At 35.9% G+C, this 13,204-nt stretch overlaps 1 protein-coding gene across 2 annotated transcripts in view; it reads left to right on the top strand.

Annotated features, from left to right (window-relative positions):
* The window catches only part of LOC123540147 (WASH complex subunit 2-like), a 48,070-nt gene that overhangs the window by 31,332 nt on the left and 3,534 nt on the right, over nt 1-13,204 (top strand). Inside the window, exons 25-32 of one of the 2 annotated variants that reach the window (XM_053526405.1) lie at nt 550-627; nt 1,451-1,610; nt 4,500-4,795; nt 5,674-5,791; nt 6,268-6,314; nt 8,618-8,704; nt 9,315-9,440; nt 10,650-10,887. In XM_053526405.1, the coding sequence (XP_053382380.1) occupies nt 550-627; nt 1,451-1,610; nt 4,500-4,795; nt 5,674-5,791; nt 6,268-6,314; nt 8,618-8,704; nt 9,315-9,440; nt 10,650-10,887 (1,150 nt within the window). The remainder of the gene's footprint in view (nt 1-549; nt 628-1,450; nt 1,611-4,499; nt 4,796-5,673; nt 5,792-6,267; nt 6,315-8,617; nt 8,705-9,314; nt 9,441-10,649; nt 10,888-13,204) is intronic. The other variant, XM_053526406.1, reaches the window with a different exon arrangement.

The following is a 13,204-nucleotide window of genomic DNA, read 5'->3' as shown; positions in this document are numbered from 1 at the left end:
AACTTTGAACACTTGTTTATCATTATGATTTCCATCTGTAGGCAAGAGCACATAATTATTTTGACTGAATTATTGCCCTTTTTGGACTTTGAAATTGGCTCATATATTGCCATTTAGTGCAAGACTTATCGAAATCAAAGTAATACAGGAAAATTGTTTGTCTGATCTATTTATTTCTTTTGTCTGAATATCCATGGAAATATTTTGACCCCATTCTTCATTCAGTTCTTCGAATAGTCGAGCGCGCTGTCATCAGACAGCTCTTGTTGTTCTATTTTCCTCATGGCTTAAGCAGCCGCCTGGCTTGAGCAGCACGATTCTGTCACTCTTTTAGCTGGCTGTTTTATATATAGGTTTGACTGTAGTCAGTGGTCATGTAGTTCAGTTTTGGATCTAGTTCTAAACCGCCAGCATCTCATTGGTTGTTTCTGAGAATTTAAATTGACCAATGGCAAAGTTCCATTCTGAATCCATTTTCTGGAACCTTGAGTCAGGAATTTTTTTATTGGATATTTCTTAGATTTACATTTATTTGTTTGTCTATAACAGGTGTCAAAACCAGCTGGCGGTATTGGTATATCTGGTGCAACTACCACAGAGTCTTCTGATACTCCTGAGAATGCCGAGGTAATATATTATACAGTTTGTTATGTTGGTAATTATCTTTAACTTTATAGCAGACAATTGGAAGTGATGGCTTAATGTGGCACTTAAGTCCAGAAAACTGAAATACAGATATTATGAGACTTGAAGTTCATAAGTCATCATTTAATATTTTGGGCATGATATTTCATGGTTTAGGCAAAAACAGCTATTTCATAGGGATACGATTGTTGAAACAATATGAAATAAATGGGAAGTTAACTTGTTTGTTTGAATATAATTTTGTGGATTGATCAAATTCAGAATCCACAAGCTCGCAATATGTTAATAGGGAGAGCGCAGATCTAAGGATTATGAGGTTGTGAGTTCAATTCCCTGGCAAGGTGTATATTCTCTTTCACAGTTTGATAAAAGAGGATGTGTCTGAAATCATTCATCCTCCACCTCTGATTCATGTGGAGAAGTTTGCAGTTAGCTGCAGAGAACAGGCTAGTACTTGTACAGAATCCAGGAATATGGGTTGGGTAAACTGCCCTCCAATACGTATCATAAATACTGTTGAAAAACGGCGCTAAACCCAAAACAAACAAACAAATCAAAATCCATGAAATTATGAAATAAATTGGAATCTACAAAAATTAGTCCCCAAGAAATATTAATGAATTTAAAGTAGTCCACATATAGACCAGTTCTAGTACAATAAAAAATCTTATTGATGTGTGTGAAATGCCCTGGCATAATTAAAAAGTTTCTGAAGTAATGCATTGTACGCAGCTGAAACAAGACTCTTTTCTTCTTACCTTTGGTGCGCCGTAAAACCCAAATAAATAAATAAATACTTTCACAGGAGAAGGCTCCAGAAGAGAAAACAAAGAAACCGCCAGTGGGTGGAGTATCTATGTTTGGACCAGGTTCTACAATAGGGCTTGGGAAAAAACCAGCAGTACCAAAGACTGAAACTGTAAAAGAAGTGGTTGTTAAAAAACCTGAACCAAGAAAGGCTATAGGTAATATAATTTTGATAAAAATAGTAATAGCAAGCTTCAGTGAGCACTACTGTGTTGAGAGATCTATTTGTTGTAGATTTAGCCTATAGTGACCAAGAAAAATCAGTGTACATTTATAGTCTGGAAGTGACATATCAAAATTGTCAGAAAGTGGCATGGGCCTCGCAGAAGTTTTGCATGTAAGTAAGTTTCTCTAAAAGTTCTACTTTGTCTAATGTATTCAAACGTCAAACATTTATTCAGCATCGTGTGAAGACCCCCATAACAAGTTACAATAACTTTGGCTTTTTTTTTGTCAAATTACCCATGACAAGTTACAATAACTTTGGCTTTTTTTTGTCAAATTACCCATGACAAGTTACAATAACTTTGCCTTTTATTTTGTCAAATTACCCATGACAAGTTACAATAACTTTGCCTTTTATTTTGTCAAATTACCCATGACAAGTTACAATAACTTTGGCTTTTTTTGTCAAATTACCCATGACAAGTTACAATAACTTTGGCTTTTATTTTGTCAAATTACCCATGACAAGTTACAATAACTTTGGCTTTTATTTTGTCAAATTACCCATGACAAGTTACAATAACTTTGGCTTTTATTTTGTCAAATTACCCATGACAAGTTACAATAACTTTGGCTTTTATTATGTCAAATTATGCTCATTTTTAACAACAAAAAAATGTTGAAATTTTGCATGTGAGCAGGTTTCTCAAAAACTGCTTGGCTGAATGCTTCCAAACTTCTTCATCATTAGATGATCTCACAGAGCAAGTTGAATAACTCTAGTATTTATTTTAACTCTACCCTTCTTAACTTTTATTTTTAGCTCACCTGAGCACAAAGTGCTCAGGGTGAGGTATTGTGATCGCTCACCGTCCGGCGTCCGTCCGTCCGTCCGTCCGTCCGTCCGTCTGTCCGTCCGTCCGTCCGTCCGTCCGTCGTCCGTCCACACTTTCCTTTAAACAACATCTCCTCCTAAACCAACAGGCCAATTTTGATGAAACTTCACAGGGATGTTCCTTGGATGGCCCCCTTTCAAAATTGTTCAAAGAATTGAATTCCATGCAGAACACTGGTTGCCATGGCAACCGAAAGGAAAAACTTTAAAAATCTTCTTCTCAAAAACCAGAAGCCCTAGAGCTTAGATATTTGGTGTGAAGCATTGCCTAGTGGACCTCTACCAATTTTGTTCAAATCATGACCCCGGGGTCAAAATTGACCCCGCCCCAGGGGTCACTTGATTTTACATAAGAAAATCTTAAAAAATCTTCTTCTCTAAAACCAGAAGCCTTAGAGCTTAGATATTTGACATGTAGCATTGCCTAGTGGACCTCTACTAAAGTTGTTCAAATCATGACCCCGGGGTCAAAATTGACCCCGCCCCACGGGTCACTTGATTTTACATAGGAAAATCTTCAAAAAATTTCTAAAAATAAACCAGAAGGCCTAGAGCTTAGATATTTGACATGTAGCATTGCCTAGTGGACCTCTACAAAATTTGTTCAAATCTTGGCCCCCGGGTCAAAATTGACCCTGCCCCAGGGGTCACTTGATTTTACACAGGAAAATATTTAAAAAATCTTCTTCTCAAAAACCAGAAGCCCTAGAGCTTAGATATTTGACATGTAGCATTGCCTAGTGGACCTCTACTAAAGTTGTTCAAATTATGACCCGGGGGTCAAAATTGACCCCGCCCTAGGGGTCACTTGACTTTACATAGGAAAATCTTCAAAAGTTTTCTAAAAATAAACCAGAAGGCCTAGAGCTTAGATATTTCACATGTAGCATTACCTAGTGGACCTCTACAAAATTTGTTCATATCATGACCCCCTGGGTCAAAATTGACCACGCCACAGGGGTCACTTGATTTTACATAGGAAAATCTTCAAAAATTTTCTAAAAATAAACTAGAAGGCCTAGAGACTAGATATTTGACATGTAGCATTGCCTAGTGGACTTCTACAAAATTTATTCAAACCTTGTCCCCCAGGGTCAAAATTGACTCCGCCCTAGGGGTCACTTGATTTTACGTAGGAAAATCTTTAAAAAAAATTCTAAAAATAAACCAGAAGGTCTAGATCTTAGATATTTGACATGTAGCATTGCCTATTAGACTTTTACAAAGTTTATTCAAATCATGACCCCTGGGGTCAAATTGACCCTGCCCCATGTACTTGATTGTACATAGAATAATCTTCAAAATTTTCTAAAAATAAACCAGAAGAGCTTAGATATTTGACATGTAGCATTGCCTAGTGGACCTCTACAAAAAGTTTTCAAATCTTGTTTTTAAAGTTACTTAAAGAAAATTTCAACTATATTTTCTTCTGTTATGATCTTTTGACCTTGAAGACTTGTCCTTAAGTGCAATGATAACAGGTGAGCGATATAGGGCCATCATGGCCCTCTTGTTAGCTTTGCATGTAAGCAGAATTTTCATAAACAACTTGGCTGAACTTTGCACATGGCCTTATGACATCATGAAATAACCACATGTGGCGAGTTACATAGTTCTAGCTTTTGTTTTGGCTGAATTATCCCCTTTTAATATAATATGCCCTGTCATGTCTTAATTCCTGGACATATGAACTCTGATCTGTAATAAATCAGAGAAAGTCCTCAAAAAGCTGTATATATTGTGAAACCTTTTAATTTCTGGGCATGAATTTTCTTAGTTTTAGCTAGATTGCTTTATCACAGAGATTTGAATATGTGGATATTAGTTTTTGAAGATGAAATAAAAAGGAATTACATTAAATTTTGTTCATTTAGTATTGATAGCAACTATGAAGTCAAAGAAAATTAATCACCCAACCTCCCCCTGAATATTTATGATTTCACAATAAAAGACAAGGCTTTATCATTGCCTGACATTATTTTTACAGCTGACCCATTGTTTGGTGGTGGTGATGATGGAGGAGATATGTTTGGTGGACCAGTCAAAAAACAGGAAGTGAAGAAAACAGTACCAGTCAAACCAGAGGCAAAGAAAGAACCGGCCACTAAAATAACTCCAAAGTCTGCAGGACCTCTTGCTGATGAAGAAGATGACGATTTGTTTGGTGGACCAGTGAAGAATCCAGAAACAATTACAGAAAAGCCTAAAACAACGGGACCTCTTGATATGGATGATGATGATGATGATTTGTTTGGAGGTGGAAAACCACAAGCTAGCAAACCAGTATGTATGATGTTCACTTGTAATTTATACCTAAGAAAACAAAATTTAGGGGGTTATTAATAAGTCATCTAACAGTTTATTGTTTGGGTTTGTTTGTTTTGGTGCAGATAACTTCTGCACATTTTAACAGGATTTTAAAAACATCTCATGTTTGATCATCATGAAATTTAGACATGTCAGAATCAGTCTAAGCATTATAGGGTCAAGGTTTCTGACTTAAAATATGTGTTTTACCCAATATTTTGTCCAGAATATCAGGTGGTGGATTCATTCTGTTTAGTGCAGATTATTTATTCTGTGTTATGGCATTTTCTTGCTAGCGCACTCGTTAGACATGATTATAAACATACTGTGTTTTGTAGACCAATGGCAGGTTATTTATGATGATCTTAAAATGTTTTCTATACTACAAGTTTAATGCATTGTGGCAAAAATATGAAAATTATTTTCTTGCTTTTGTGTTATTTAACCTGAGTAGAAGGAACTTTGAATATCTGGTAAAAGAGTTGATAGTAGTTTGAGCTGCCAGCACAAGAGCTGATTTCCAATTTGAAGAGTGTCTTCTGTGACAGTTTAACAAAAGGTCTATAATTCACCTTTGTTCTATATGCATCGAACAGATAGTTTCTGGTTCCAAGTTTTTAAAACTGGATTTGGAGACCAGTCGAAAATTGCAGTCTTTCTATTGGACAATTTCAATCTAATGCTCAGAATTAACCAATAAGATGATAGGGTTTTGAGACTGGTCTAAAACTCAGCTTTATAATCTTGGAGCACAGACTTGAAACAAGGAACATAACTGTGACTACTATTACACAGCATAAATACTGTTGAAAATTAAGCCCAGTTGAAAAGCAGTGAATTTTGACATTTTTCAGCCTGAGTCACCAACTGAAGTGAAACCAAAGAAGCCAGTGGGTGGAGTTTCCATGTTTGGTGGGATGGACCCTTTTAGTGCCTTAAAGAAACCAGCTGGTGCAGAAACAAAAACTCAAGGTTAGTTTAACAGTCTGTAAATAAGTTCAATAGGACTGTTATAGGTGAGTGGTTTAGGTAGCTGATATCGAATCACTTGTCCATTGCCACTCTAGATTTGAAGCTTCATAGCTTGGTTGTGGAAAGCCAGTGGTTCCACACAGTTGCCTCTCTTGTGTCTGAAGTATTGTCTACATACAGTACTGTTTATACTCACATACCTGTTTTCTTTGCATACATAGATGCTGTGTAGCAAATTGTTCATATTTTCAAATACAAAAATTAGGCATGGTATATCTTTACTTAATGCTTTCACAGTATTTCAGATAACAGTTGATCATAGTCTTAGAGATTCAAAGCTTTTCAAGCCATTTTGTGTATTCGAATTACTCAAACACATATAGCGTATTTCATCTAAAGAATGTATATTACATGCTCAGATGCCATTATTTTATTGCATTATGCTTTACAGCATGATTTCTGACATTTGTTTTCAGATTTATCCAGTCCAGATGATGAAGATTTATTCTCTAGTGCTGATGAGGTAACTTTTCATTTATTACACTACCATATATACTTTCACTAACATTAGTTCCTACTCACTAACAGGGCTCAGTGTGAGAAAACTGAGTGAAAAGACTAGTCTAGAACAGTCGGTATCTAATTGGTAGTTTCGTTTTATGACCTTGAAAATAGGCCCAAGTTACGATAATGTTGTCACATTTGGACATAATTATGTCTCCCCCAGGAGACATATTGTTTTTTGCCCTGTCCATCCGTCCGTACGTCACACTTCATTTCCGAGCAATAACTGGAGAACCATTTGACCTAGAACCTTCAAACTTCATAGGGTTGTAGGGCTGCTGGAGTAGACGACCCCTATTGTTTTTGGGGTCACTCCGTCAAAGGTCAAGGTCACAGGGGCCCGAACATTGAAAACCATTTCTGATCAATAACTAGAGAACCACTTGACCCAGAATATTGAAACTTCGTAGGGTGATTGATCATAAAGAGTAGATGACCCCTATTGATTTTGGGGTCACTCCATCAAAGGTCAAGGTCACAGGGGCCTGAACATGGAAAACCATTTCCGATCAATAACTAGAGAACCACTTGACCCAGAATGTTGAAACTTCATAGAATGATTGTACATGCAAAGTAGATGACCCCTATCGATTTTGGGGTCACTCTGTGAAAGGTCAAGGTCACGGGCCTGAACATTGAAAACCATTTCCGGTCAGTAACTTGAGAACCACTTGACCCAGAATGATGAAACTTCATAGGATGATTGGTCATGCAGAGTAGATGACCCCTAACGATTTTAGGGTCACTCTGTTAAAGGTCAAGGCCACAGGGGCCTGAACATGGAAAACAATTTCCAGTCAATAACTTGAGAACCTCTCGACCCAGAATGTTGAAACTTCATAGGATGATTGTTCATGCAGAGTAAATTATCCCTATTGTTTTTGGGGTCACTCAGTTAAAGGTCAAGGTCACAGGGGCCTGAACATTGATAACCAGTTCGGATCAATAACTTGAGAACCACTTGACCCAGAATGTTGAAACTTCATAGGATGATTGAACATGCAGAGTAGATGACCCCTATTGATTTTGGGGTCAGTCTATTAAAGGTCAAGGTCACAGTGGCCTGTTCATGTAAAATCATTTTTTGGAAATAACTTGAGAACCACTTGACCTACAATGTTGAAACTTAATAGGATGATTGGACATGCAGAGTAGATGACCCCTATTTATTTTGAGGTCACTTGATCAAAGGTCAAGGTCACAGAAGCCTGAACAGTGACTTGAGAACCACTAGGCAAAGAGTGTTGAAATTTAGCGGGATGATTGGACATGCAAAGCAGATGATCCCTATTGCAGCCAACCATCAGTGTCTCTTTGACTTTCGCTCCTGACCCCTATTGACTTCTTGCCTATAGGACTTTGCATTGGGGGAGACATGCGCTTTTTTACAAAAGCATTTTCTAGTTCTCAACTGCAGTTGTCAATATTTTCACTGCATTATAATTAATAAAATAGACCTATGACAGATCACTTGCTAAAAGAAAAATATTAAAATAAGCTAAAGAATTTCAAAGTGATATATTTTATGCAAAATCTGAACCAGAATCATTAAAAATGGCTTGAGAATGAAAGTTAACTTCAGGTCTGATAGTGAGCTTTTATATGAAAATGTACAAAACAATGCCAAAACTGTGTCTGTTATGCCACTCTTAAGATAAGATAACCTTGGACTATGAAATCTGAAAATAATGTGCCCTTCCCTTGATCTGTTGAAGTGTGCAGTGTTGCTTTGTTTCTAACGCTTGCATTTTTTGTAGTTTTCTTTTATTTTTTTTGTAGATATGTTGTGTGTTTCTAGTTTTATTTTGATTTGCTTGACTGCTTTTTTTTCTATGATAGTTGAACCTCATACTAGGTGGGCTCCATTGTCTGTCCCGATTTTGCCCAGTACATCGATTTCACCCAATTTTGTTTCAGTCTGGCTAGTTGTGTGGGCATCAATTCGGTACACCAGCAGGATATTCCAAATAGCCTGATCAAAACATCCCTTCACATTTAGGTGTCTCAAACACATGGTTGGGATAGCCCAGTGTTTTATGAATCGAGCCCACCTACTTTGAAATCGTAATACAGTAACACACTAATCACCCGAAATTGAAAGGAGATGAGCAAAATTCTTGTTATCTGGGGTTTCAAGTTAGCCAAACATAAACCAAATTGTAAGAGGCAGCCCTGGCGCTCAAGCCAGAGATCATGAAGCAGCAGTTACTGTAGTTTTTGTTTTTGCTTTGAATTTTTATTTTGCATATTTCATTACCATAGAATCGTAAAGCTGTAAAACCAGTCATTGAGCCGGTATCTCCGCCTGCCAGTACTTCACCTGCTAAGGGTAAAATTGGAAAACTCCAGGTTATAACTGTTTCATTGTTTTCAAAATATAACAAATATTTAATAATTTGTACGTCCAGAATCTGTGTTGAGCTATTGCCCGCCGAATAGCACAGCCTGCAGACCAGCAGTTTATCTTATGATATATGCATTTACTGAAAAGCCTGCTAGATATACCAAACTTTATAGAAATCCATCTGCTTGTAATTGCAGAAGTATCTCAAAGTAGTATACTAGGAATTTATAATTGCTCAGAAATTGGCAAGTCTCATTACTGGGACCACTACTTTCATTTGATCTTTTCCAAATATGATATAAAGTGAAACTAAAATCTTTCTATTTTACATTTATCTTCTTTGCCTGACTAACACATTAGATAGCTTGTCTACATATATAATTATTTTCATAGAGAAATAAACTGCCCAGAACTGGTCACTTGAATCACTTTATTTTGATTTTCATTTCCAAAACAAAAAATGCTTAAATTAAAGCTAGTGGTGTTTGAAATTTTAGTCCAGTATGAAAGCTAAATTTATATAGGTTGCACTTGAAAATAGATATGCTAATTTCACCTTTCAGCTTTACTAGATAAAGATTTTAATATTATTTTTTATTGCTGTAATGCTTTTAGGCTTCACTGAACTTTAACCCAGCAGCTATGTTGCCAGGGGCAGCACCACCAGCGAAGGAACCGGAACCGATCACCATAGGGTTTGATGCCCCAGCTGAAGTCAGAACTTTACAGAGCGCAAATAAGGTAACACTTAAGTATTCAAGTCTGTTAACCTTTCTGGTTGCCGGCTTGGAATCACTTGCAACTGACCTCTTTACTTATTGGCCTTCCTCAGGTTGTTGGAGTGAGATGCCATCCAGCTGGCTCATGGAAGGTCAGTGGTTCTACCCTGGTGCCCAGGCCTGCAACAGTGCACTGACAGGCACCTGGGGTCTTCCACCACTAAATCTGGAAAGTGTCTGGAAAAAATATGACCTTACCTGTGTTGGTGGGACATACAACACAGAAATATTAGAAGAGTTTGTTACATTGTTTCCTGATGATAATTAAGAAATAATAAGTTCCCAAACGTGGTTTATCTTAGAATAACCCGAGTTTTGAGTTCTTATGCGTAAGAATGTATCACGAAGGCCATAGGCCTGAGTGATATATTGTTTTGTATAAGAACGAAAAACTTGTGTTATTCTAAGATAAATCACACTTGGGAACTTATTATTTCGATTCTAACACGACATACTAGTATCAACAGTGTAAGAAAAAGTGGTAACTACTTTTTACGACCGTGCTACGCACCTGGATCTAATGACGTCATTGCACACGAGTGGTTTATTGCAGAATAACCCGAGATAGATTTTGCTGTACATGTATGTAGGTTATTTGCTGGTCGTGTTAGAATATGAAATTAACGTTGTTTTATAATTATTTGCCTGATTTTTTCATTGACGAGCATTGGTTTTCTACTGACTAGTATTCTTTCATCTTGATTATCTAGCAAGGCCTAGATTTTCTTGGTTTCAGTTAGAACATTGACTTTAAGTAAATGCCTCCACATCTTGTTAAATATGAGGAAGTTGAACCTTCCAGGAAGTCGGAATTGATACTTGTAGACTTCTGATGCCAGGTTTTTACAGTCTCTGACTTTACATCACTTGCCCCTTAGCACTGCGAGTTTGAAACCGTATATATAGAAATTTTTCATATAAAAAAATCTTTCGAGCTGGCGTGTGAGATAGTCCTACTCGGATGCTCATTTTTGTCTGAAAGAATGTCGTGGTTTTTTTTTTGACCATTTTAAAGCTGGAATGCCAGCGCATGTCCTAAATGCTGTAAATGTTATAGCTTGGTAAATAAGCAGACTAACATTATTGGAATACAAGAGTTATCAATATTAGAAACTAAACAAACTTATGTAAAACAGTTTTGAACAAAATATTATGCCGTCATCTTTTACAGGATCGAGCGAAAATACAAAGTAAGAGACGTCCGCCTTCAAGACATGCCAGAAAATCAGCAGCTTTGTCCAGTTCCAGTCCCACAGATGATTTCTTCAATGCTCAGTCTAGTCCAATAACCAGTCCATCATCATCAGGATCAGGATCAGGAACCAGTCCAGTGAAATCAAAGCCGGATACCAGTCCAGTGCTTCCAGATCTTGATTTTGATCCCTCTAGAATTCCTCCTCCAATATCAGGTGTAGTATTGTGAAACAATAAAAATTATAACTGGCACCTATGAAGTTATATAACTTAAAAAAAAGATCTAGACTTAATTATAAAAAGCAGTTTCTGCATGAATTTGTCTATTGTCATGAGTTACAAGAAATATTTTTGTTATAACAAATTCACTTAAAAGCAAAAGTATGAATACTGCTACTTGATTATATATGCAGACTTTAGATTTAGAATTAAAAGGTGTGTCATAAGATAAATGTTTTTTCCAAAAGAAAAATTTATGTCTTTTGTTTTCAGAGAGATTGAAAGAGTAGTTAGTAATTATAAATAGAAAGAAAAATTGATTGAGTTTTAGCTAAAAGTTCTTATTGATGAAAATACTCACATTGTCTGTAGAATATGTAATATGTAGAATGTGTAATCTATTGAATATGTAGTCTGTAGAGTATGTAGTGTGAATAATGTTTAGTCTGTAGAATATGTAAACTGTAGACAATGTACTTTGTTCAAGATATAGTCTGTAGAATATGTTGTCTGTAGACCATGAAGTTTGTACAATATGTAGTATTTAGAATGTGTAGTATTTAGAATATGTAGTCTGTAGAAAATATAGTATGTGTAGTATGTAGTCTGTAGACAATGAAATCTGTAGAATATATAGTCTGTACAATATGTAATCTGTAGAACAAATAGTTTGTACAATATATGGTCTGTAGAATATGTAATATGTAGAATGTATAGTCTGTAGATAATGTAGAATGTCTAGACTGTACAAATTGAATATGTAGTATGTATAATATGTAGAATGTATAGTCTGTACAATGTGTAGTCTGTAGAATAATTAGTCAGTGGAATGTGTAGAAAAACAAAAGATATGATGTAAAATAGATTGAATTCAGCTCTACTTTACATCTTTTTCATTGATGTATGATTTTTGCTATCAGATTTGTATTGTTGTCTATTTTAAAAATTGATGTTCATTTGGAGGCCCTTCCCTTTACAGAGCATGTGTATATATTGTACATTAGTTAGTATTTGCAATGTTTTACTTTCATTAATATTCATGATTATTATTCAACTTTACAATATTACACACTGTATTAGACCAATTGCAAACATCATATGAAACAGACAGAGCTAATACAAAACATAACTGAGCCAATATGAGAAAAACAGGGCCAATACGAGAAAAACAGGGCCAATACGGAATTCAAGCATTTTGATTGGTTCAAAAGGGAGGGCCAATACGGAGAAGTCACTTCCGTTAGATTTTTAAATGACGCCATTTTGTTTTACATCAGAGTTATAGATTTACATTTTTTCTTTCACATTTTGACAAAAAATCATCTAACATGTTCATGTAATAACCAAGTATAACTGAGCGGGGTGTACGTCTTCATGACTGCAAACAATTTCGGATAAGAATTAAACGAGGCATGGGAGTGTATAATGTGTGGTTGGTTGGTTGTATTATCTTGATCAACACATATATGTACAATTTTGTGTCTCGTTGCCTGCAGCCTAAAACGAAAGGACTTTTAAAGCAGTTTTATCACAGTTCAAATGATAAGATAACTCACTAAAGAAAATAAATAGGAATTCAAAAAAAAAAGGTAAGTTCTAGTTACTCTTGATTATGTCACATCAAAAATATCTCTCAAAATTATTCTCAAGTACCAACTGGCAACATACAACTCATTCTGTTTTACCGGCTAAAATGATTATGATTTCTAAAATAAGTCTAAACAACTTGTCAAGATTTTTCACCTGAACGTGCATAGCTGCCATAAGGTAACTCACTGAGTTCTTGTACTGTACCGCCAACAGTCGAAAGTTGAATAATAATATTATCATTAATCAAGCGATTTCATATTGGCCTAGTTATTTGTCCTCGGGCAGTCGTATTGGCCCTCGGCCTGCGGACTCGGGCCAATACGACAACCCTTGGACAAATAACAAGGCCAATATGAAATTGCTTGATTAATAACATTATAATATTACCACTCTCTAATTCAAAATATTTGTGAATATTAATCATTTATCATACAGACATTCGCGTTTTGTTAATTCTTTACACTGGGAATTAAGCTGCTATTAAAGCATGAAATCCCTAAATAAAATCTACTAGAAAATGGTCAATTCTACAGTATTCTTGTAACTTCATTATATTTCTTATTGTTCCGAATATAGTGACTGAACAGTCCTAGTTTATTGTTGTGTAGAAGGTATTTGTTTGTTTCAGTGTATAATTGAAATGTCTTTCACAAACACCAGATGCAATATTTTCATGAGTGGCATAGCAACGAGTGAAAATGTAAAATATGGTGTTCATGAGTG

The sequence above is a fragment of the Mercenaria mercenaria genome, chromosome 16, assembly GCF_021730395.1.
Source record: "Mercenaria mercenaria strain notata chromosome 16, MADL_Memer_1, whole genome shotgun sequence".
Lineage (NCBI taxonomy): Eukaryota > Metazoa > Mollusca > Bivalvia > Venerida > Veneridae > Mercenaria > Mercenaria mercenaria.
This window is presented reverse-complemented; position numbering and strand designations above follow the sequence as displayed.